Source organism: Sus scrofa, chromosome 16, assembly GCF_054392235.1.
Source record: "Sus scrofa isolate SSC_HxYL_T2T_F1_AM1 chromosome 16, Sscrofa_HxYL_maternal_Yorkshire_Landrace_v2.0, whole genome shotgun sequence".
NCBI lineage: Eukaryota > Metazoa > Chordata > Mammalia > Artiodactyla > Suidae > Sus > Sus scrofa.
The window spans coordinates 55,692,848-55,720,368 of NC_139398.1; the positions used below are offsets into that span (position 1 = coordinate 55,692,848).

Below are 27,521 nucleotides of genomic sequence, written 5' to 3' on the forward strand. Positions count from 1 at the left end.
GGAAATTTAAGACAACTTTCAGAACACATACATTTATATGAATTTTCTCCTTCCATTTTCATGGGTAATTTGGAGCCATTTCTCTCATTTGCCTTGTTTGGTTATAAAATATATTATTCGAGCAGGCATTGAAAAGATCAGACAGTCATATGGGAAGAGCATTAGGTCTTAACTTTGCACAGATTGAACACCCCTGGGCATATAATTTTACCTTATTTACCTTAATTTCACCACCTGCAAAATAGAGATAATAAAGACTGCACCTTCCTACCTCACAGGGTGGTTTACAAAGAGTAGAGGTGAAGTGACAAAGACATATTTACCATGACAATGAGATTTTCAGAGGTGGGACCTAAAGCTTCTAAGGATTCTGGTTCATCAGTTGGTCTCTTATAGTGAAAAGCTGTTCCAGCAACATCAAACTTTCTAGGCCAGTCAATAGTCCAGGCACCGTTAATATAGTAATCATCACCTTCAGATTTTAAAGCTAAAAAAAATTTTAAAACAAAACAAAAAAATCAATGTCTAACTAAAAATATGAAATTTTATTTACCATAATGTCACTGATAATAACTGCACTGAAGTGCACAATGAATATTCATTTCCATTTATAGATGAGATTCTTAACTATTTTCTTAAGTACAAATTAAAATAGTTTTCCATCTGAATGTCAAGAAGATATTAAGTATTTATAATGTTATTGATACAAAGGAATGAAAGGCTTATCTAAAGGAATAAAAACATAGAACTAGAAAGGAAAATTAGACTAAAGGAATAACTGGGTATGGCATGGGGAAGTGTGCAGACTCTCCTGTTTAAATATTAAAACAATAGTTATATAAATATGGGGTAAGAACAACATGTAGTATGGTACACAGACTGAGAGAACAATAGAACAAAATGGACAGTTAAGAAATAATCATAATACATATGGGAATTAGTATATAACAAAGGAAGCATATTAAATTAATAAAGGAAAAATACCAAGAAATGGAACTAAGACAAAAAACCAGGTTTTAGGGAAAAAAATTGTTGAATTTGTCTCATTCTTTATATAAGAATAGATACCACAGCTCTATTCCAAAGGAAATGGAAATAAGTACTCAAATATTTATACATGCATGTTCATGGCAGCACTATTCTCAAGAGCCAAAAGTAGAAACAACCCAAGTGTCCATCAATGGATGAATGGATAAACGAACTGTGGTATATATGACATAATGGAATGTTATTCAGTTATAAAAAAGAATGAAGTACTGTACATGTCCCAGTAAGGAGGAAACTTAAAAAACAAAAACAAAAACAAAAAAACAAACCTACACCAAGTGGAAGATGCTGGACAGAAAAGGTCACATAGTATAGGCTTCTATTTATATGAAATATCCAGAATAAATCCATAGGAGCAAAAAGCAGATTGGTGGTTGTCAGGGGCTGGGGAATCAGAAATAAATACTTAATGGATACGGGGTTCCTTTTAGGGTAATGAAAATATTCTGGTATGTATTAAATGCCCCTATGTTTGTTCACTTTAAAATGTCTGAATTCTGGGGAGTTCCCATTGTGGCTCAGCAGAAACAAATCTGACTAGTATCCATGAGGATGTAGGTTCAATCCCCGGCCTCACTCAGTGGGTTAAGGATCTGGCATTGCCGTGAACTGTGGTGTAGGTCGCAGACGTGGCTCGGATCTGGTGTTGCTGTGACTGTGGTATAGGTCAGCGGCTACAGGCCCGATTTGACCCATAGCCTGGGAACTTCCATATGCTGCAGGTGTAACCCTAAAAAGACAAAATAAAATAAAATGTAATGTTTGAATTCTTTATTATTTGAATATTACCTCAATAAAAATAAAGTTAAAGAAAAAAGAGAGAAAAAAATAAATGCCAGATGGGTAAATATTTAAATGTAAACATAGTTAAATTATTAAATGCTGGGAAAAAAATTGGGGAGTATTTTTTAAAAATAATATTGGGTAGTGAAAAAGCTTTTTTAAGTGTGACAAAACCCTGAGAAGCTATAAAGAAGATTAATAGATATGCATGCAAATTTTTTAAACCTGTATAGGAAGAAAGATATTAAAATTTTAAAATATTAGATAGAGAAAGGGTTATTAGCACAACTATAGAAAAACTTCTATAAATAAATGAGTGGTAATTTTATAATGATTACCATGCTTTGATGGCGACAGGCATCTCAATTTAATATTTTTTGTTAGTATGCCAGCTTCTTCAAAAACTTTACCAGGCCAGATGAACAAGCAGCCTAAAAGGACTAAAAGCAGCCCCAAAGGACTCATGGTGCACAAAATCTCCTACTCTCTGAACCTCTACCATTTGTCCTTAACGACCATTATCAGAATTCCCTTGTGGTGCAGTGGGTTAAGGATCTGGTGTTGTCACTACAGTGGTTTGCGTCACTGCTGTGGTACAAGTTCAATCCCTGGCCCGGGAACTTCCACATGTCACAGGTGCAGCCAAAAAAAAGAAAAAAAAAAGTACAGACCATTTTTATTTTTCCACCCCCATTTGTCTGGCAAATATGCCTGTACTTTTTTTTTTTGACTTCAGATATTCTGTAAAGCTCATTTAATTATCAAAAATAAATCTAATTAATCTTTTGAGACAGGAACATGCCAACCAATATTAAAGATCATTTAGTCTTAAATTTGTCTTGTATTTAAATTTTATTTTCAATTCTCACAGTGGTTTTTGTCTCTTTGAAACATCAAAATTATTTAGTTTATATAAGGACTTCTGAGCCTATATGATATGAAACAATAAAAACAAAACCTCTAGTAGCTTTAAATTTTCCTTCAATTTAAGCACTCACTTTCCATTTTCTTTTATCTATTTAATGAAGGAATCCTAACTCATCTTTGCTGGTACCACATAACATAGTTTAAAAAAACAGCAAACATTTAAGAAAGACTGAGTAAGAATTTGCTGAGGGAAGAAGATATGGCATTATGGACAACGAATTTATCAAAGGGAAAAATCTGACGCTAGAAATCTTATTTTTGCTTTTATTCTTGCTGATGCAGAAAAGAATCTAAAATTATGGTATAAAAATGAGTCTTCTGAAATAAAGGAAGGAAAAACCTGATGGTACTGGTATCCTATCTAAAGATGTATTCCAGATACAGTATTTTTAAAAGATTTAAGAAAAAAAGAGATACTACTTTAAGGAGAATAAGAACTCAACCAGATTTCCTAGGGGTCTTTGGAGAGTCTAAATTTATCTAAAGGGATCAAACACAAAATAAACAGAATTTCCACTTCTTTACATGTAAAATAACTAAATAACTGGGATTGGACCTTGCCCTTCAGTTGTAAACAATTAGAAAACTCACAAAATACATGAATCAGCTGTCTTTAGACATTGGCCAGGATTGTGCAACACTGTGACACATGCAAAAAGGGAAACAAGGTGAGTCATACATCCTCCCACCTTTCTGTCTGGAGGCACTTTCTGTCAGTGTAGGCCAGGAGAACCCAAACAGAACTTGGTGGTCTCACTGAATTAGGAGGCAGAGATCAGAAATTGAAAAGGCTACGATAGTTGAAATTCGCAAAACTAGAGAATTAGAGTAAAAAGAGAGAATCTGTTGCTGAATAATAATCCATGCATGCATAGGATAAAATGAAGCCAAGCAGAAAAACTATTAGGGAGCCGCAAGCAGAAAAATTTTTAGGGTGAGACTCCAGAGAGTTTCAACCACCAGTACATTCAGTACAGAATCATGTCTTTGTAGTAGGGCTGAGCAAACTCTAGAATAAAGGCTATGTTGGACTCACCTAACAAAACTCAAACACAAGGCTCAAAAAGATCAAGCTTGGAGTTCCCATTGTGGCTCAGGGGTTAAGAACCTGACTAGTGTCCACGAGGATGTGAGTTCCATCCCTGGCCTTACTCAGAGGGTTAAGGATCCGGTGTTGCTAGAAGCTGCAGATAGGTCAAGGATACAGCTTGGATCAGGCATTGCTGTGGCTGTGGTGTAGGCCAGCAGCTATGGCTCAGATTCGACCCCTAGCCTGAGAATTTCTGTATACTGTGGGTGTGGGACTAAAAAGACAAAAAAAAAAAAAAAAAAAAAAAAAAAAGGTCAAACTCATCTACAAGTTACTTAACACTCTTTAAAGGAAAAACAACAACAACAAAAATAGAGGCCTTTGATTTAAAACCTTCACAATGTACAATATCCAATGAAAAATTATTACAAATGGGAAGAAGGGGGAAAATATGGTCCACATCAAGAAGAAAGCCAAGTAAAAGCAACAGACCCAGAAATGACAGAAATTATGGAATTAGCAAAAAATAACTTTCAAACAGCTATTATACTCAGGATTTTAAAGAAAAACAAATATAATGAGAAGAAACTGGAAGACATATAGAGAGATGCACACAAAGAAAGAATATATGCCTGATACAGTAGATATACAGGTAAGTAGAAAATAATAAAGATAACTAACTCTTTAAAACAAAAATAATTACAATGTATTGTGGGGTTTATAACATAGGAAGAAGTAAAATTTGTTTTTAAGAAATAATGCAAAGGATGGAAGAAGACAATGGAAATGAACAATTATAAGGATCTTGCATTATACATAAAATAGTGTACTTTTACTTGAAGGTACATTGTGAAAAATTAAAGATGCATTTTGTGAACTCTACAGCAACTACTAATTAAACAAAACAAAGAAGTATAGGTAATAAGCCATTAGTAGAGATCAAATGAAATACTATAAAACACTTGATAAATCTAAAAGACATAAAAGTAGAATAAAGGGAAAAAATACATGGAACAAGTGGAAAAATAGCAAAATGGTAGACTTAAATCCAATTATTTTAATAAAATTACATTAAATATAAATGATCCAGACAAGGAGCTGGCAAACTATGGCCCATCACCTGTTTTGTAAATAAAGTTTACTGTAACACAATCATACTCATTTATTTATATATTATCTATATACTGCTTTCACATTACAATTGTAGAACTAAAAAGCTAAAATAGAGACTTCATGTCCTATAAAGCTGAAAATATTTACATTTGGCCCTTTTCAGAAAAAGTTTGTCAAGCACCCCATTTAGAGATGGTAATTGAGAAGGCAAAGATTGTTAGACACAAGAAGAAATCAGGATCAAACTACAAGCTGTCTAAACAAAACATATTTAAGTTCAGAAATACCTACATGAGAAAAGTGATGGATGAAAAAGAATTAACCACGCAAGCACTAATTAGAAGTCTGTGTGCGGTTAGATTAGTATCAGACAAAATGGATGTGGATAAAGAATATTATCAGGGAGAAGGAGAAACATCTGACAATTATAAAGAGCTTAATATATCAAGAAAATCTAGCAATCTTAAATGTCTAAACTCCTGACAACAAAGTTTCAAAAAAATGAAGCAAAACCTTACAAACTAATGGGAGAAATAAACAAGTCCACAATTCTAGTTGGAGATTTCAAAATGATTCTTTCAGTATTTGCTGAAACAAGGAGGCAGAAAATAAATAAGAATGTAGAAGACTTGAACAAAACTATCAACCAATTTAATCTAATTGACATTTATGGAATACTAAACCCAATAACACCATAATACACATTCTTCTCAAGAGCACATGGAGCATTCACTAAGATATACCACATATATTCTGGACTATAAATAAACCTCAACAAAAGAACTAAAATCATATAAAGGATCTTCTCTGCCCATAACAAAATTAAACTAAAAATCAGGAGCAACATCAGGAACCCACCTCTCACTCAAATGTTTGGAAATTAAATAATACCTTCTAGCCCATGATAACTAAAAAATATTTTAAATTGAGTGTTAATGAAAAAAAACATCAAATATATACAATGAAGTTAAAGCAGTGCTTAGAGGGAAATTTACACTGCCAAACACTTATTTTAGAGTAGAAAAAAATTCAAAAAATCAAGTCTAAATTTCTATCTTGAGAAACTAGAAAAACAAATCAAACACAAAGTGAATAGCAGAAATGAAATAACAAAAAGTGGGAATCAATGGAAAATGGAGAAATAATAACATCATTTAAACCAAAAGCTTGTTCTTTGAAAAGATCTATAAAATTAATAAAGCCCTCAGTAGAATGATCAAGAAAAAGAAGATACAGATCACTAATGTGAGGAATGAGAGGAGAGCCATCACTATATATCCTACAGACATTAAAAGACAACGATAAAGGAATATTGTGTGTGTTATACCAGTAAATTCTACAACTTTAGAGTTATTACAGAAACTGAATTTTTCATGAAAAGCTTCCCCAAAAGAAAACTCCAGCCCAGATGGCTTCAGAGTTGAATTCTATCAAATATTAAGGAATAATATCAATTTTACCCATATTCTTTCAGAAAATACAGGAGAAAGGAATACATCCCAATCCACTTTAAGAGGCCAGATTTACCCTGACATAAAAACCAACAAGGATATTATAAGAAAAGATTAGACACCGATATTCCTCATGAATATAGATGTAAATATTCTTTTTTTTTTTTTTTTTTGGTCTTTTGTCCTTTTAGGGCTACACCCACAGCATATGGAGGTTCCCAGGCTAGGGGTCTAAGCAAAGCTACAGCTGCCAGCCTACACCATAGCCACAGCAACACCAGATCCAAGACATCTCTGGGACCTACACCACAGCTCACAGCAACACGGAATCCTTAACCCACTCAGCGAGGCCAGAGATTGAACACGCAACCTCATGGTTCCTAGTCGGATTCGTTTCCACTGTGCCATGACAGGAACTCCTAGATGTAAATATTCTTAAGAGAATATTACTAAATTAATTGCTGCAATATACAAGGATAATAAATTATGACAAAGTGATTTTCATCCCAAGAATGCTAGATTGATTTAACACTTGAAAACTAATCTATGCATTTACTATATTAATAGGGAAAAGTAGGGAAAAACTCAGAACTAAAAAATAGAAAGGAACTTCCTCAACTTGATAAAGGGCAGCTACATAAATCTTCTAACTAACATTGTATTAGTGGTTAAAAAAAACTAAATACTTTCTCCTTAAGATAAGTAACAATGAAAGGATCTTCAGTCTCCACACTTCTATTGAACATTGTTCTGAAGGTCCTGACATTATTATAAGACAAGAAAAAATAAATAAAAGACAAATATTGGAAGGACAGAATTGAAAATGCCTTTTTTAAAGGACATGATAATCTATGTTGAAAATCTAGACATCTACAAAACATCTATTAGAATTAATATGTGAGTATAATCAGGTCACAGGTTATGAGGTCAATATGAAAATAAATCAATATATAACAACTAACATTTCAAATGTGAAGTTAAAATATCAATATTGTTTACAAAAACATCAAAAAGCATGAAATATTTAGTAATACATTTAAAAAATATATATGTTGGAGTTCCCGTTGTGGCGCAGTGGTTAACGAACCCGACTAGGAACCATAAGGTTGCGGGTTCAGTCCCTGCCCTTGTTCAGTGGGTTAATGATCCGGCGTTGCCGTGAGCTGTGGTGTAGGTTGCAGACGCGGCTCAGACCCTGCATTGCTGTGGCTGTGGTGGAGGCCAGCAGCTATAGTTCCGATTAGACCCCTAGCCTGGGAACCTCCATATGCCATGGGAGCGGCCCAAGAAATGGCAAAAAGACAAAAAAAAAAAAAAAAAAAAATATATATATATATATATATATATATGTGTGTGTGTGTGTGTGTGTGTTATGAACTGTACACTGAAAAATAAGCGTTAGTGAACAAATGTGAGACTGAAATAAATATACAGGTTAAATCTTTTAATGTGTTGGAAGATAATATTTTTGAGATGTCAATTTTCCTCAAATTGATCTATAGATTCTATATAATCTCTTCTTGTAGAAATTGAAAAGTTGACTATAAAATGTATACAGAAATGTAAGGGACCTAAAAAAGCAAAAGTAACTTTGAGAAAGAGGAACAAATGCTTCCTATTTTTAAGACCTCTATTAATCAATATAGTGTGGTTTTGGTTTAAGGATAGACATATGGATCAATGGGAGGGAACAGAAACAGATCCACATATTCATGTGCAGTTGATCTCTAACAAAAATGTTAAGTCAATGGAGAAATAATAGTCTTGAACAAATGGTGCTATAGTAAGTTAACATACATGTGAAAATAACTGAATCTCAAATCCTTACTTTATACATTATATAAAAATTCCAAATGGAACATATATCTAAATGTAAAAAAGATAAACCCATAATTTCTTTAAGACACAGTATAAACAATCTTTGGAACCTTGGAATAGGCAAAATTTCTAAGGTAGGACATGAAAGCACAAACCATAAAAAAATGAATAAATTAGATTTCATCAAAATTAAAAGCACCATTAAGAACAGAAATAAGCAAGCCACGGACTGGAAAAAATATTCATAAAACATATGGTTGAAGACTTATAACTAGAATATGTAAAGAACACATAACTTGGTAAAAAGAAGAAATTTTTAAATAGACAAAATATTTATTCAGACTTCATAAAAAATATATCTATATGAGTAAAGAAAATGACTGACAATACCGAAACTATAAAGAATGTGGAGCAACTGCAACTCTTTCACATTACTTATGGGTATATAAACGATACAACCACTTTAGAAAAGAGTTAATTTTTTATAAAGTTAACCATGTACTTATCATATGACTGCGTGATTTCACTCCTAGGTTTTTTATCCAGAAGAAGTGAAAATATATGTTCACACAAAACTTGTCTATGAATGTTTGAAGAAGCTTTATTTATAATAGTTGAAGACTGGAAATGACCAAAATATCCATCAACAAGTGAATGGATAAATGATAAATGAATACTATGGAATACTATTTGGCAATAAAAAGGAATGAACTTCAGATGCACTCAATAATATAGATGAATCTCAAAAATATTACGGAAGAAAAAAAGACAGATGTAAGAGTATATCTTGTATAATCCTATTTACGTGAAATTGCAAAATTAGTAAAAGTGAAATAGTAATATAATGTCAGAAAAGAGATCAATGTTTTCTGAGGGTAAGGCTAGGGGTACTTGACTACGAAGGGTAATGAGAGAATGTTTTGGAGTCAGAAAAATGTTCTACATCTCGGTTGTGGTATTTATATGGATATATAAGGATACATAATTGTAAATGTTCTTTGAATTATACACTTATAATGGATATATCTTATAATATGTAAATTATACCTCAATAAAATTGACTTAAAAAATCAATAACCACCCCATGAAGAGTAAGCTACTAATAAACTACTAATTTTTTGTTTAGTTCTTTCATGTGAAACTTCCTTCTTTTTAGCATGAAAGTGTTCTACCTTAAAGCAGTATGTCTTTTCCTTCATGATACTGTGATGCTTTTCCTCATTAAGTTTTAAAATTTAGCAAAATATGCTACTTACCAATATAGTTCTTTGACATGGCAATTTCTCTGACTTCAATGTGGACAGAGCCTCTTGGTATCTGCACAACTTCCATATAGCCTAGAACACAGAAGAGAGCCAGTAATAAGCAGCATCTGGAGCTTTTGTCAGAAAATGAGTGTTTAATAACCATTCAGTAATAACTGTTTCCTTTTTCTTCCATTCTTGCTTTGACTTTATACTTTGCAAATTATGAATAATGTGCAAATTCCCCTTTTGGTTCATGAATATATCTAGAGTATTTTTCTTTTTCTCTAAAATTATCTCAAGATATCCTTAAAGTCTAGACATATATAATATTGGTGGTGGTGGTTTTTTTTTTCCCTCAATGCATGGCCCCCACATCAGTGTTCTGTGGAAATTCTCATCTTAAAGAAACATGGCTAAATGAAGTCAAGCAGAAAGGGAATAATCTTTCCTTAAAATACCTATACAAGAAGTCACACTTAATATTTAAAGGACTGAAATCAATTTGGGAAAAAAATCATCTATCTAAATAAAGAAATTTTTAAAATAAGGGGGCAAATCAAGTCTTTGGCTATTCCAAGTACACCAGAGGTGTGAGGAAGAGTTCTTTCTACACACTCACCTCCTCTGGGCAACGAATCATTGAAGAACCCTTCAATGGCATCACATGTGCTTCCATCCCCTCCACAGACTCGACATCTATCTTCCCTAGCATCGGATCCCAAAATATTATCACAACCTACATGCTGAAAACAGAGAAGAATATTTAGTGTGTCAAAAAGAGGAACTCCTGGACCCATAACTAACCAAATAAATATAACTTATGTATTTACTTGTTTTTCCAGTAAAGGAAATCAAAATAGGGAATACTTTCCTTTTTCCACGTTTACTTTCATTCTCTAGTAATTCTAGCTAACATTTCTCAAAACATAAATTTAAAGGAAAAAAATTCAGATTCCCCAGGAATGGCCACTATAATCTGGCTTAGATTTCTTTTTCATTTATAGATACCATGCTTTAATTCTTAAAATATTATAATTTGTTGACAATGGGCTCTTATTTATACCCTCTATTAAGAAATGCAAGATCTAAGGAAAACAGTAATATGGTCCTACAGAGGGCTATAACAACAAGAGTTTTGACTGAGCATTATGGTTTTTCCTTTGTCAACCACTGGCTTTTTTGGATATCTAATTGCGTCAAGGATTAATTGTGGAATTCAAGCCTGGGTAAATCTCTAAAAATGAATACCTGTTTCCATTAGCTGAATAAAATTATCATAAAGACAAAGGAAATGTGAACATGCAATTTTAGAAGCTGAAACTCTACCTTTTGATTTTTCATTTAATTATAGAAATGTGGATTTTTATATATTTTTGGTGTATTCTGGCAGTTAAGTTTGTAGTTTGACCTCTAGGTATTGATACCAGGCATGTGATCTCTGAATACAACCTGTACCTGGTTGTATTCTGAAAAACATTTTAATACTGTCCTAGAAACAACTTTTCCTTCAAGTACACACACACACACACACACACACACACACACACTGCATCATCAGATACATTTGGAGGCAAGTTAACCAGGACATCAACTTGCAAGAAATTATGAGACTAAAATCATTTTTTTAAATCTCATCTTTCTCAGTTTCTGGCACTTAGTTTTGTGTTTCTCTTTAAGGTAAAACAAAACAAACAAGGAAAAAATTAAGAGAAAAGTGGTTTTTGTGGCTTTTCTTATGATAAGATTCATACACAGGTCTAGAAAAATACTTGGGATTTGCTTCTGCCATTCCTAAATGGTCTGGCTAATCTGCTGAAGTAAATATTTTAATAAAGTAAGACTAATTCTATAATGAAAACCATCATAAATGCTTCAAAAGAAGACAAATGGGAGGAGCCTAGCTGTTTCATATTTTGAGAAAATATTTTACTATGAAATACATAAAATAATCTTTGAGAATACACAGTAGCCATATAAATAAGAGTTGGAATCCTCATTCCCTCACTTTTTCTATCGTTTTGTTTGTAAACAGAAGAATAATGAAATTACATTCCAAAATATTTTCATAGCTCTAGCAATCCCTAAAAACATAAGTTGAAGACCGGAATAAATCACATTTGCATGGTGCTTGAATCTGAATGGATAATTCTAACTTTATGTATATTTTCTTAGTGAAAATTAGTACTCTAAAACATAGCTCTCTTTATTAAAAATGAACATGGTATTAATTAGGAATTAATATCTGAGAAAAAGACAAAAGTCTCAAAGACCCCCAACAAAAAAGGAGTGAAATAATCTTAGCAACCTTGCATTCTCCATTGATACAGATATCCAGTGAATCAGCATTGCACTGAGTTCCATCAATCACTGCAGGGGCACGTTCAGTGTAGAAATTGTAACCTTCAGCCAAGCAGTTTAATGCACAAGGTTTTACCCCACCTGGATGAATATAATAGAAGAGAAATAAATGGAGCGGTTCTCCTAAGGAAGAGTGATTTAATACTATCCACGGCAAATTTACAATTGATACAGACATCATTCCTTGACTATGTTTACCTAGATGTGTAGGTTCTTTTCCTTCTTTGCTAAAATTTCATGTCTACTTGCATTCTTGTGCAACTTGAAGGAGGACCTGCTGAGTAATCTTTTCAAGTATTTCTCATATATTTTTTCAATGTATTTTATGTCAAAAGGGAACACAGTGGAGGTAAGTGAATGTTGGAAAAAATGGATGAAATAAAAGCTATTTTTAAAAACTAAGGAAATAAAAACTACGGAGATAAATTTTAAGAAGGTCTTGAGGATGACCTCATATGACAAATAGGAATTTATGCAAATTATGTCACTTGTTACTGTATATGATACAAAAATTGCTTCTTCTAGCAGAAATATTATAGTTGTAAAATATAAACATATTCTATACTCCATGAATGTGGCTCTAGCAGGAAAAGAATTCTTACGAGATTAGTAAATCAAAAATAAAATTAATTATAGTATTAAATTTGACTAATTCTTATAAGATTAATAAATCAAAGATAAATATTACATAGCATCAAACTTTTTTAGTTTAAATTGAATAAAAACTTTAAAAAATAAACTCAAGTAATTAAAACATTATATAGTTTTATATTGTAAAAATATGATAGAATAATTTTATTTTGTCATTGAAATTTGTATTTTTTAATGTTGATGAAAAAATAGGCATAAATAATAGCAATTTAAAAAAACAAGTACAGTGCATATCAAAACTTTTTAATATATTGGAAAAGTAGCAATAAATATGGATTTATTTTATTGAACATCATACAAGAGTTCTCTTGTGGAGCAGCCCGTTAAGGATGTGGTATTGTCACTGCAGTGACTCAGTCCCTGCTGTGGTGTGGGTTTGATCCCTGGCCTGGGAACTTTCACATGCTTAGGGTGCAACCAGAAAAAAAAATACATAAAAAGCTATTTATAAATATGTAATTATTTCTTGAAATTATCACTTAAAAATACATTCTGTTGAACCTTTGTTTTATGAGGTTTAAAACACTCTGACCTTATTCTAATGACGCTGATAAAATTTCTATGAAATAAAGAAGAAAATTAGGCAGAAAGGTGAAATGACATGCCTACATTTAAAAAAAGAAAATTAGGCAGAAAGGTGAAATGACATGCCTACATCTCAGTGAAGATAGAAACCAAGTTTCCACAGGGGGAAATAAAAGAGAAGCCAACTAAATGGTAGAAATAATAATAAATTAGAGAGATAATATTCCATTAAAGGAGATCACTGTTACATTTGACAGTTGTCATGTAAGAAGGCCCAATATTGTCAAACATTCTGTTTTTTCAAGAGAAGATGAAAACATAGATTTTAAAAATATAAATTTTTCTTGGAAACTCATTTAAAGTTTTCAAAAATACTGTGGAGGCTACACATGTATCTAAGTAAAAACAGTTCCTAAATTGCCAGTTAATAACCTCTGGCTTAAGTCCATGTTTTCTTCCACTTTCAATGTCTATAGGTTATAGAATTTATATATAACATGTTATTATTAGGCTTAGATTCACGATATATTTTACTATACTGAGAACATAAATCTTCCTAGACTGATAATCAAGGTATTATATTTATTCTTAGAAGATTCTTGTGAATAAAATTGCTCTAAATTTTGATAGATTTTACTGGGATTTTTTTCATTACTACTCAGTATAGTTCTTTCCCCATTTTTTTATTGTAATGCTTTGAAATTTAATGTAGCTTTTTATGTACCAGGCTTTAAAAAGAGAACATGAGCCTTTTGTTTATACAATTTTAGCATTAATTATGTAAGGCAGTATTTGATAAGCAGAGCATATAAATGCTATGGTCGTATTCCTTAGCCCACTACGCTATGTGATAATAATAGAAATAAATGTCTTCTTTTTTTTTTAAATGGCCACACCTGTGGCATATGGAAGTTCCCGGGCCAGGGACTGAATTCAGGCTGCAGCTGCAACTTAAACCATAGCTGTGGTGACATTAGATTCTTTAGTCCACCGTGCCAGGCCAGAGATCTAACTCCCTCCACAGAGACCTGAGATGCTGTAGTCGGAGTATTAACCCTGTGCCACAACGGAAACTCCAATTTATTCTTTTTTTATTGCTGAAGACGTGTTCAGCTTCCTCTGCTACATTTAAGTTTTCAGAAGAGGTACTTCTCTTATTTCAAGAAAAGATTTAAGATGATTCTCTAAATGGAAGGTCACATTAGCAATTACCTTCAGTTAAAGCTTATTATGAGTTTATGGTTAATTTACTAAGCACACAATTATCTAGATGCTAATTCAAATATGAGAATTATTTCAGACTTCCTTCTCATACAGTAAGATAAATGTATAGGCAAAATACATGAAACAAAAATCTACACCCACACACAAAAAGCAAAGCCATATGATAGCTGAAGACTTTAACATGCTTTTCTCAGGAACTGGTTAAAAAAAAACAGAGCAGAAAAAAATCAGAAAGAATATAAAAAATCTAAACAATATTATCAGTCAACCTGATCTCATGATCATATAGAACACTATATCCAACAATTAGAGAAAACACGTCCTTTTCAAGTATACACAGAACATTCATTAAAACTGACAATAAGCTATATCATAAAACAAATCTCATTTCATTTAAAAATTAAATCATACAGTTTCTCTGATCATAAAATATAATTAAATTATAAATCAATAACAAAAATATAGAAAATTTTCAACTATTTGGAAATTAAAATTACATAACCCAAAGAAGAATCACAATGTAAATAAGAAAATATTTTGAGGGAGTTCCTGTTGTGGTGCAGTGGAAATGAGTCTAACTAGTATTCATGAGGATACAGGTTCAATCCCTGGCCTTGCTCAGTGGGTTGAGGATCTGGCATTGCTTTGAGCTGTGGTGTAAGTCACATACCCAGCTCAGATCTGGCATTGGTGTGGTTGTGGAGTAGGCCAGCAGCTACAGCTCTGATTTGACCCCTAGCCTGGGAACTTCCAAATGCCTCAGGTGAAGCCCTAGAAAGGACAAAAAAAAAAAAAAAAAAAAAAAAGAGTATATATCACTATGGATCTTACAGATATTAAACAGGATAATACGATAATGTTAGAATCAATTTACTGCTAATAAACTGGACAATATGCAGGTAATGTAAATTTCTTGAAGATACAAATTCAAAAACTGACATAAGAATTTTAAAAAATCTGAGTAGCTCTTTATTAAAGGAGTTGAATTTGTAATAAAAATTCTTTTCACAAAGAAGAGATCAAGCCTAGATGATTTTATAAGTAAAATCTATTCTAAAGAAAAAATATTATAAATCCTACAAACTCTTTTAGAATAAAACAAGATTCTATTTCTGGAAGTCAGAGTAACACTGATACCAAAATTTGTCAAAAACATGACAAGAAAAAAATATACAAACCAGTATTCCTTATGAAGATAAATGTAAACAACCTTAATCAAATATTAGCATTAAATTCAATAACATATAAAAAGATAATAAATCATCATCCCATAGGGCTTATTCTGGGAATAAAATATTTGTTTGACATTATAAAATCTATCGACTAAGTCACCATATTAACAGAATAAAAAAGAAAAACACTTATAATCAATACATGCACAAATTATACTGAAGTGCCAAGACAGTGAATTAAGGAAAGAAAATAAAATAAAAAGGCACAAAAACTGAAATAAATAGTTTGCATGCCCCAGGTGTGGCCAAAACAAACAAACAAACAAAAAACCAATAATCACAGAAATAGTCATAACATGACTAGTTACCAAGAAAATTCTAAGCAATCTATAAAACAACTATTAGTATAAGCAGAATTTTTAAATGGCACAGAATACAAAGTTAATATATAAAAATATATTTTGTTTTTATATGTTAGAGCAAATAATTAAAAATAAAAAATGTTTACCTTTTATTTATGTGTCAAAGCCATAAATTGCTCAGGAATAGATTTAACAAAAGATGTGCAAGATCTTACGCCTAAAACTATAGAGCAGAACTGAGAGAAATTAAAGAAAACATGGAGATATGTACCATGTTCCTAAGTTGGAAAATGCATTATTGTTAGTAAATTAGTTCTCCTTCAATTGATGTATAGATTCAACATGACAGCAATTACAAGTCCAATATGTTTTCCTGTAAAAGATAACAACCGATTCTAAGATTTATGCAGAAGTGCAAAGCACTTAGACTATCTAAAGAATCCTGAAAAAAGATCCAAGTAGGAGGAGCTTATACTACTTCTGTCCAAGACTACACAAGTAAAGTCATCAAGTCAGTGTGGTACCAGCATAGGATTGACAAGTAGATCAATGAAACAAAACAGAGTCCGAATACACTACAAAAACACACCATAGCCCCAAATCACTGTTAAATATACAGAGCAAAACCTTAAGGCTTTTAGAAGAAAACATAAATATTTTCTTGAGTTAAGGTAGGCAAGGATTTTGATGACAAGACACAGAACACAATGACCACAAAATTTTTAAAAATTGAAAAATCAGAATTAATAAAAATTAAAATCTTATACTCATCCAAAAAACCATTTAAAAAGTAGAGAAAATAAAGTAAAAATAAAGAAAGCCATAGGCTGTGAGAAAATATCTGTAAAACCTATCTGATAAATGAATCGCTTGAGAATAAAAAGATAAATGACCAATTTAAAAATAGGCAAAGGATTTAAACAAACATTTTATAAGATATATAAATACTCAATAAGCACATGAGACTGTGCTCAACATATTCAGTGATCAGAAAATGCAAATTAAAACTGCACTGAGACAACTTAATATAGCCACACCAAATGTTGGCAAGGATGGGGAACAAACAGAACTCTCACACTTTGTTGGTGGGAGTGTGACTGTACAATCGCTTTGGGAAAACATATGGCAGTTTCTCTGAAAACTAAACTCACACCTACCCTAATGTCCAGTAATTCTATGTCTAAGAATTTACCCAAAAGAAATAAAAACATATACAAAAAGACTTATGCACAAGTGTTCATAGAAGCTTATTCATAAGAGCTGAAAACTAGAAACTACCAACGTTTCCATCTTTAGCAGAATGGAAAAGCAAACTGGTTAGTACAATGGAATACTGCTCATCAATAAAAAGGAATGAACTAATTACATGTGCAATGATATGGATGGAACTCAGAAACATTAGGTTTAAAGAAGCCTTGCACAAAAGAGTAAACATGGCATGATTTCATTTACATGAAGTTCCAGAACAGACAAAAATAATCAAGGGTATTGGGAAAAAATCAGCATTGGTTATCTCTTGGAAGTAGATAGAGGCAGATACTAACTAGAAAGAACTATCAGGACTATGAGACTTTTGGAGGTAATGGTAATGTTCTAGACCTCAGTACGGTTTCACGGGTGTGTGCAATCGTCAAAACTCAGGGAAAATACACTTAATTTTGAGAATTTCATTCTATATAATCTTCCCTCAAAAGAAAAAAGTAGATAAATATTGAACTGTAGTTAATATTATATATACTGAAGTATTTAAAGTATACTGATGACTACAATTTATTTTAAAATGCACCTGAAAAACTGAATGAATTGAGATGACTAGACATGGTAATAAAGAAAGTATATTAAAATATTAATGATAGAATCTCAGTGGTGGGTATACAGCTGTCACTGTAAAGTTGTTTTAATATTGCTTTATGTTGGAAAATACTTGGCCAAAATAAAGAGCGAAAAATGATTCCCTAAAAAAAGAACAATAAGCAGAGTTCCCTGGTGGCATAGTGGGTTAAGGATCTGGCATTGTCACTGCTGTGGCTTGGGTTACGCTGTAGCACAGATTCAATCACTGGCTTGGGAACATCTGCATGCCACAGGTGTGGTCAGAAAAAAAAAAAAAAAAGAAGAACAATAATCATCTATGGAAGGATTCTTGGTCCATGACCAAGAAAGAAACAAATTTTCCTGGCCTCTTTTGAATGGATTTATATTGCTATATTTTTTAGGGTAATAATTCCAAATATTCGATGATTGTAAATTATTTTAGTATAGTGTCCATATACCCTAAAGGAGTCTCGAGAATTTATAAATATTATTTGGTATATCCTTTCTAGAAACTTTGTACCTTGTTAAATAGAATTAGGTTTAAAAAATGATTTCCGATCATTTGTACTAACACATTAACTATATTACAGGAAAACTAAATATGAGACCTTTATAGCACTAGAAGCACTTTGCAGCTTTGATTTGCAATCACTAATTTTTACTAGTATGTATATTAATGTGTGAGTGTGTTTGTACATATTTAAATACTCTTACATTTGCAAAGCTCTGAGGCATTATGAAAATTCTGCCAGGTTATACATTACCTCCAGTATAGGGTTTCCAGTTATAATACTTTCCACGGAAAGGCATATTGTCAAAGTCTGCACACTGTTTCTCGCGAAAATCTCGGGCCCCCAAAGGACATGGCTAAAATAAAATAAAATCATGATTGTTGAAAAATGCCAAAACCAAGGGACAATGTCCCTAAAATTAAAAGTGTCTGAACTCCATCACATTAACTCACTCCCTTATTCTCTGGCGTAATTCTGGCATTTACTTTACTGTTTTACAAGCAGTATACAGACTGAAGTGTCTGAATTATAATCTTAGCCACAGAAGAAATAACTGAAGTAACTTAAACAAAGTGTTAGACATTTTCCATATAACTTTACACTCCGATGCATCTCATGTTCCACTTGGCAATCAGTCCATCAGGTAACCCCTTATAAACACACATAAAAAATAGGTGAAGAAACTAAAATACAAAATCCTATTCAGTAACAGTATTTGAGGTCCAGCTCTTTATTTAAAACAAAAGATAGGTTTTAACATGACATTCAGCACTACTAATTGTGGTTTGGATCCCAACTATTATAGCTGTTTACTGCCTAGCCCTGGAAAAAAACGGTATTCTAAGATGTGGAATAAAATGAGCAACATACTAGGCTTCAAGTCTAAACACCTTTAAATTCAAGGAATTTGGACTTATTAAGATTTACATTTAATCTATTATGATCACAGAAAATAAAATCCTAATTTTTCAAAACATATACATGTGTTGAGTAGTGGAAAAGAGGATTATTTGTTTTTAAACGTTTGGAATGCTTCTTCTACCTGTTTTTTAAAGAAGAAAATCTTGCCAATCTAGCTTGGTCTAGATTCCAAATACCACAGAGCCATCCTAAATTCAATCTTTAAGTTCACAAAGAATTAAAAATACAACTACTCATAGTATTCAAGAAATATGACTTAATTTGAATAACTCAAACAGTAGCACCTAAAAAGCAAAGTTGTTGCTTTTGAAACATGGATGGGGAAAACAAACATTCCTCTTAAAAATGACAGAACAGAACTAGCCATCAGATGAAATATTCAATTGTAAATAAATGGTGAGCATGTTTCATTCTCAGAGTTCACTCTGAGGACATTATACTACCCTCTCTCAGATCTCCACATTTACTTTATACAGTTTCCTGAGGTTAATACACTGCAAATGGTCCCTTGAAGCATGTGCGAAAAAACAGAGCACAATATGCAAATACATGCATGGCCATCATTACTTCCTATATAATATGGTTCCAAATGTCTACCTTATCAAGTGCAAAGCCTCAGATTTTGAAAAGAGTAGCAAAGGGTTTACATTCTGTTATGAGGCTTTCACTTTAAAATATTTTCTGCACATTAAAATGTGACAGTGCAATGCTAAACCTAATGGTTTTGCTTGTCAAATTACCCTTTTTGCTTGCCCTTTAAAAAAATTTAAAATAACTATTTACCATAGGCTATACAGTGTACCACATTGGAAGAAAAGGGTTCCAGGGTCTTTTGTTTCATGGATTAAGGAAATGTTTCCTTTTATAAGATACATTCAAGGACTCCACAAAAGGAGCAAGGTTGTCAGTGCCTTTGCCATGTAGCAAGACTAGTTACGAAAATATCAACAATTTAAAAAAATACAAATGGAGTTTACACTGTGGTGTGGTGGGTTAAGAATCTGACGGCAGCAGATCAGGTCATTGCAGAGGCGAGGGTTCAAGCCTTAGCCCAATGCAGCAGTAGGTTAAAGGATCCAGTGTTGCCTACAGCTGTAGCTCAGATTTAATTCCCTGCTTGGGATTCCATATGCCATGGGTGTGGCCATTAAAAAACAAAAAAAAACAAAAAAAAAAAACCAAGTAATTTGAAATCTAGCTACACATAACAATCAGACAAACAAAAGAAATAAAAGACATCCAAATTGGAAGAGAAGAGGTAAAACTGTCACTGTACGCAGATGACATGATATTCTATATAGAAAAACCTGAGGACTCAATGCAAAAACTACTCAAACTTATCAACAAATTCAGCAAAGTAGCACGATACCAGATTAACATTCAGTAATCAGTTGAATTTCTGCATACTAACAATGAAATACTAGAAAAGGAATATAAAAACACAGTATCTTTTAAAATCACACCCTCCAAAAATTAAATACCTGGGAATAAACCTGACCAAGGAGGTGAAGGACTTATATGCTGAGAACTATAAAACATTAATCAAGGAAATTAAAGAGGATGCAAAGAAATGGAAAGATATCCCATGCTCCTGGGTTGGAAGAATTAATAGCACAAAAATGGTCTTACTACCCAAAGCAATCTACAGATTCAATGCAATCCCTATCAAATTACCCACGACATTTTTCACAGAACTAGAACAAATAATCCAAAATTTATATGGAACCACAAAAGACCCAGAATTGCCAGAGCAATCCTGAGGAACAAAAACCAAGCTGGAGGTATAACTCTCCCAGACATCAAACAATATTACAAAGCCACAGTTATCAAGACAGTGTGGTCCTGGTACCAAACAGACATATAGACCAATGGAACAGAACAGAGAACCCAGAAATAAACCCAGACATCTACAGTCAATTAATCTTTCACAAAAGAGGCAAGAATATAAAATGGGGAAAAGACAGTCTTTTCAGCATGTGGTGCTGGGAAAACTGGACAACTGCATGTAAATCAATGAAACTGGGACACACCCTCACACCATGCACAAAAATAAACTCAAAATGGCTGAAAGACTTAAACATAAGACAAGACATCATGAAACTCCTAGAAGAGAACATACGCAAAACATTCTCTGACATCAACCATACAAATGTTTTCTTAGGTCAGTCTTCCAAGGCAACAGAAATAAAAGCAAAAATAAATGAATGGGACCGACCTAATCAAACTGACAGGCTTTTGCACAGCAAAGGAAATCAAAAAGAAAACAAAAAGACAACTTACAGAACAGGACAAAATAGTTTCAAATGATGCAACTGACAAGGGCTTAATCTCTAAAATATACAAACAACTTCCACCACTCAACAGCAAAAACAAAAACAAAAACAAAAACAAAAACAAAAACAAAACAAAAAACCAACAACCCAATGGAAAAATGGGCAAAAGACCTGAATAGACATTTCTCCAAAGACGATATATAGATGGTCAACAAGCACATGAAAAAATGCTCAACATCACTGATTATTAGAGAAATGCAAATCAAAACTACTATGAGCTACCACCTCACACCGGTCAGAATGGTCATCACTAATAAATCCACAAATAACAAATGCTGGTGAGGGTGTGGAGAAAAGGTAACTCTCCTACACTGTTGGTGGAAGTGTAAATTGGTACAACCACTATGGAAAACAGTATGGAGGTACCTCAGAAAACTAAATATAGAACTACCATATGACCCAGCAATCCCACTCTTGGGCATATATCTGGACAAAACTTTCCTTGAAAAATATACATGCACCCATATGTTCCTTGAAGCACTATTCACAATAGCCAAGACATGGAAACAACCTAAATGTCTACCGAAAGATGAATGGATTAAGAAGAGGTGGTATATATACACAATGGAATACTACTCAGCCATAAAAAAGAACAAAATAATGCCATTTGCAGCAACATGGATGGAACTAGATACTCACATACTAAGTGAAGTAAGTCAGAAAGACAAAGACAAATACCATATGATATCACTTGTACCTGGAATCTAATATATGGCACTAATAAACCTTTCCACAGAAAAGAAACTTATGGATTTTGGGAAAAGACTTGCCAAGGGTGTAGGAGGAGGGAGTGGGATGGACTGGGAATCTGGAGTTAATAGATGCAAACTATTGCGTTTGGAATGGATAAGCAATGAGATTCTGCTGTATAGCACTGCTCACTGCTGTATATCTAGTCACTTCTGATGGAGCATGATGGAGGATAATGTGAGAAAAAGAATGTATATATGTATGTGTGACTGGGTCACTTTGCTGTACAGCAGAAAATTGACAGAATATTATAAACCAAGTATAATGGAAAAAATAAAAATCATTAAAATTTTTAAATAAAAGTAGCCCATTGAGGGAATTTTAGGGTTTATTTTATTTAATAAACATTTCTACTTTTCAAAAAAAAAATGGAAAATTAACTACAAGTTTTCGCACAATGCTTAGGTATTTGCAAAGCATCAACTAACTAAAACTTCATCCAAGCATGACTTTAAATCTATTCGGAGAAACAAGGTAAAAATGGAAAACTGCAGCCCAATTTCAGGACATAAGTATATGACAGCACATTACAGGTTGACTATGGGTGCTATATATAGGTGAAAGATCAATGTGTCAGGTGATTAGTTAGGGAAATATTTGTTGAAGAAGAAAATCTTGAGAGTATTCTAAGAATTATAATAGAAGTATCATACATACTTATTCTTTACAAGATTATAAAATAGTATAGGTACTGAACTGGTTAAGAAAGAAAGGGACTTCTAGGGTAGAAAAAAACTATTAAGAAATAAGCCAAGTGAGCCATGGGGACATGAAAGAAAAGTTCATATTTTGGGAATAGTTGTATAAAGGACATCCTGAATGAAAGAAAGGAACTGTATGGAAGCATAAGAGATGACATTTCATAGGTAAGAACTGGTTAAAAAAAACAACAACAAAAGCCCTGAATTAATAAACTAAGCTATCTTGGAGTTCCCATTGTGGCACAGCGGAAAAGAACCCAACTAGGAACCATGAGGTTGAGGGTTCAATCCCTGGCCTCGCTCAGTGGGTTAAGGATCTGGCGTTGCCATGAGCTGTGGTGTAGGTCGCAGACACAGCTCAGATCCCGCATTGCTGTGGCTCTGGTGTAAGCCAGCAGCTGTAGCTCTGCTTAGACCCCTAGCCTGGGAACCTCCATATGCTGCGGGAGTGGCCCTAGAAAAGACAAAAAGACAAAAAATAAAAATAAAAATAATAAACTAAGGCATCTTGAGCACCACCCACTTCAAACCAAACTAAATAAAAATCCTATTCTTGACTATCTTGTAATGATTAGCCTAAACAGAAAAGAAGTAAAAGATCCAAAAGGAGAATATTACTTCTTTTGGATGACACTCCGAGATAACATTTCATAACATTTCTGATCTATTCTTTTCCTGTGATAATCACTCCCAGGGTCAGTATAATAAAAATATTAACAACACCTATGCCTTTTCTAAGCATTTTGTTACATGCCTATTTCTTGGCACACTGTTCAGAGGACTCTAAATCTATCATCTATTTAAGCTCTCTCAATACTCTCATGAGGTAGTTAAAATTAAGAATCTCATTTTACAACTGAGAAAGCTGGGTACAGAAAGGCTGCTTAGTAATTGTTTCAGGGTGTCTTTGAATCTCCTTCATCTGAGTGAGAACCATCTCTGGACTCTCTAAATACTGTAATAATGGCATAAGATTTTAACTCAAGATATAAAAAAATCGAATAGAATAACTTGGATTCTAGACCTAGCCTTGTCTTAACCAACTGTAGTTTCTTATTTGCTCCAAACTACTTTTTTATCTTTTTTTTTTTCTTTTTTGTCTTTTTGCCTTTTCGAGGGCCGCATCCCGTGGCATACGGAGGTTGCCAGGCTAGGGATCAAATCAGAGCTGTAGTAACCGGCCTACGCCAGAGCCACAGCAACGCGGGATCCGAGCCACATCTGCAATCTACACCACAGCTCACGGCAATGCCGGATCCTTAACCCACTGAGCAAGGCCAGGGATCAAACCCGAAACCTCATGGTTCCTAGTCAGTCGTTAACCACTGTGCCACGACGGAACTCCCCAAACTACTTTCTTCTCCTTTACAAAATGAGAAGGCTACAAGCAAGAATTCTGGAGTCAAACCAACCTGTATTCAATTCTAACTTACTCATTTAATTCACAACCTTGAGCAATGTACTTAATTTTCCAAGCCTCATCTATAAACTGAAGATAATACTACTATTTACTTGTAGGTGAGGATATATATAAACTGTTTAGCTCTGTACCTGGTATATAGTAGCACTCAAAAACTATTAGCAGTTGTGTGGTCTTTAGTCTAGGCATCCTTAGACTCATTCTTCACCCTTCTCTTGTTCTGCTCTTTATTTCAGGGGAACAAATCTGCAGGCTCCAGTTCCTAGGCTTCTGTGTCAGCTGACTTCTGGTTGAGTTCAGGCAATGGAAGGCACTAGTGGAAGAAGCCAGGGTATTTCTCTCATTTCCTCTCTACCTCGGGCAGCATCTTAGGCAGAAGCAGAATATTTTTGTGACTCCAACTTCAGACAAAACCCACCCCCAACCCCAATACTACGATTCCAGATTCTGCTGTATAATTTCAGCCTCTAGGCTTTAAGAAAACTGTCAACCTTCCTATGTTCTTCTGGTAGGAGTGGTGGTATCTTCCTGCTGAAGATTCTCTGCATTAAATTCCCTCTATTTAAATATTCAGAGTGGTTTATATTATTATGGTTGGATCTTTACAGATACAACAGTTGATGATGACGGTGATGAAGAAAAAGAAGAGAAAGAAAAATAAGAGGAGGAAGAGAAGAAATAGTGGTGTTAGTAGTGGTACTTGAGAGACTGAATAGAGATATGTTTCCTTGTGTTATACTTTGCAATTTATTGGGTAAGGGCAGAATTTGGCAAACTTTTTCTGTCAAGGGCCATATGGTAAATATTTTAGATTTTGCAGTCCATATAGTCTCTGTTACAGCTCTTCAACTATGCCATTATAGTATGAAAGCAGCCACAGACAATCTGTAAGTGACAGTCAGGGCTATGTTACACTAAAATGTTATTTATAAAAAGAGGTGATGGGCCGAATTTGACCCAGGAGGTGCAATATGCCTACCCCTGATTTAGGGTATTAACATAATAGAAACATTTGTCTGGCATTTTGCAGAGGACCTAACTTCAATTTTTCAGTCAATATAGAATCATACACTTTTAAGAACTGATGTCAGAATATAATTTGCACAAAATGCTTAAACTTCCTGTACAATTATCCTCAAAGTGGTCATACAATCTATATAAACATCTACAGAAAGATAGATCAAATACTTTTTGGACAGCTGCAATTACTATCTGGATCTTCTCATAACCCACTGGTCTTACCCCTTTCTTCTGGACTCATACTGAACAAAACTAATCCCTAACTAAAAGGTATGTCTTTCCTACAGGCACATAACTTATCATTAGTACCCTTATATCAGGCATCAAGAACTGGCCTAAAGCATCTTTTTTATATTTAGCAAATACACATAGAAAGCTTATTACATATCACATATGATCTAGGCTCCAGAGATAATGCAATAAGCAAAACGGATTAGGTCTCTGCTTTCATGGCGCTTATTGGAGTTGGAAATGAGAAAGAAGAAAAATAAAGTAAGGTATGGGGATTGATAGTAAGTGGTAGAGGTGGGGGGAATTGTTTTAAATGGTAGGGTAAGAGAAGTTCTCTCTGATAAGATGGGACCGAAGCAGAGAGTTAAAAGAAACTAAAGTGACTTATATATACGCCTGTGAAGAGTGTTCCAGGAAACATTAAATGCAAAGGGATGAGGCAGGAGTGTGTTTAGTATGTTCGCAGAATATCATGGAATATGGACGGTCTTGTAAATTGGAAACTGTAGTAGACTCCCAGGTCTTTCTGTTTCTAGAAAGTATCAGCTAGTGAGCTCTCTGTTCTCCGGATTTCACTTAATGCTCTGAATCTGTGATGATTAGAAATAAGTTTAGTAAGAGTTGTATATTCTGGTTGCAAAGAAAGAGAGAAACAAAAGAAAACAGTAATTTCTTAAGAAAAAAGTATACAAAGTATATTTTTGTTTTGTTTAAGAATAGTAGAGAGTAAGAAGTAATCTTTTTTAAATTACTTGAGTAAATACTGACACCATGCAGAAGCTGTAACAGAAAACAGTAGGCATAAGCAGATTTTTTAATTTAAAGCTTGACAAGTTTTCAGCCTCCAAGTATTAATACTAATCAAGCATTCTCTTCTTCTAAAAAAAAAAAAAAAGCACATAAATTCAGAGAGCAACACTGTATGTCTCAGTATCTGTTGATCTTAGTAGTTTCTAAGACTCAAAAACTAATATTAGCATTTTTATCACCACTTTTTTTCAGAGATCTAAGTAAGCATATTCTATAGACTATCTTATGCTTCTGATTATACTGATAGATTAAAAGAAACTGTTTTTGACTATACTTTTTTTTTTTTTTTTTTTTGTCTTTTAGGGTTATAACCACAGCATATGGAGGTTCCCAGGCTAGGGTTGAATTGGAGCTGCAGCTGCCGGCCTGCACCAGAGCAACACCGGATCTGAGTCGTGTTTGCAAACTACACCACAGCTCACAGCAACGTGGGATCCTTAACCCACCGAGTGAGGCCAGGAACCTGTGTCCTCATAGATACTATTCATATTCATTTCTGCTAAGCCACGGCAGGAAATCCTTGTGCCTCCTTCTTTCATTTGCAAAATATACCCAAAATGCCCTTACTTTCAAGAGAAATAAATCCCAAAATGTTTGGAAACAAGGAAAACCTACAAATACTGTATTATGTCTTATGGGTAATAAAGAGTGAAAAGCAAGCCAAGAATGAAAACTCTTTCCCCGCTTTCCCTTTCCTCTTCTCTTCCTAAAAAAGATGAGCAGACTGGGAAGATACCAGGATTCCTACATCAAAATGCATAAAATTGGCATTTTGTTCTTCTCCCTTTCTCTCTTTCCCACCTTCTGCTTCTTCTTTCTTTCTTCCTTTCATGCCAAATGCACTTGTACTTCATTATTACATTATACCAACTTTCTACACCCCCCAAATTTAATGTTCTTCCTCTATAGGACAGCAACATATTCTTAGACAGGTAGAGAAGTAGAGGTTGGAGTCTAAACCTTGCTTTGCTTAGCAAATCATGCACTTGATAGGGAACATATTTCTCTTCTTTTACCCACACAGGCATCCTTTTTAAAATTACATAAAGATGGGAGTTCCCTTGTGGTGCAGCAGGTAAAGGATCTGACATTGTCACTGCAGTGGCTTGGGTCATTGCTGTGACACAAGTTCGATTCCTGGCCTAGGAACTTCCACATGCCATAGGCATGCCCACCCCCAATTACATAAAGATGTCATGTTGGCTAACAAGAGCCTTGCTTCTACACTCTCTTTCATAAACTGCAAATAAAATTATTTCCTAATTATCAGATACTGTCTTATTATCTTATTAAAGTAACT

At 33.6% G+C, this 27,521-nt stretch overlaps 1 protein-coding gene across 38 annotated transcripts in view; it reads right to left on the reverse strand.

Moving 5' to 3' along the window:
• ADAMTS6 (ADAM metallopeptidase with thrombospondin type 1 motif 6) overlaps positions 1-27,521 on the reverse strand; it is a 308,356-nt gene that overhangs the window by 54,403 nt on the left and 226,432 nt on the right. For 31 of the 38 annotated variants that reach the window (XR_014831410.1, XR_014831409.1, XR_014831406.1 and 28 more), the window contains 5 exons: positions 18,288-18,390; positions 11,722-11,855; positions 10,036-10,159; positions 9,426-9,506; positions 324-487 (listed from right to left, as the gene is read on the reverse strand). Coding sequence is in view for 18 of the 38 variants with exons in the window: in XM_085002386.1 (XP_084858512.1) it covers positions 324-487; positions 9,426-9,506; positions 10,036-10,159; positions 11,722-11,855; positions 18,288-18,390 (606 nt within the window). In the remaining 20 variants the exon portion in view is untranslated. Of the gene's footprint in view, positions 1-323; positions 488-9,425; positions 9,507-10,035; positions 10,160-11,721; positions 11,856-18,287; positions 18,391-24,291; positions 24,528-27,521 lie in introns of those variants that run through there. The other 7 variants (XR_014831416.1, XR_014831418.1, XR_014831419.1 and 4 more) reach the window with 3 other exon arrangements.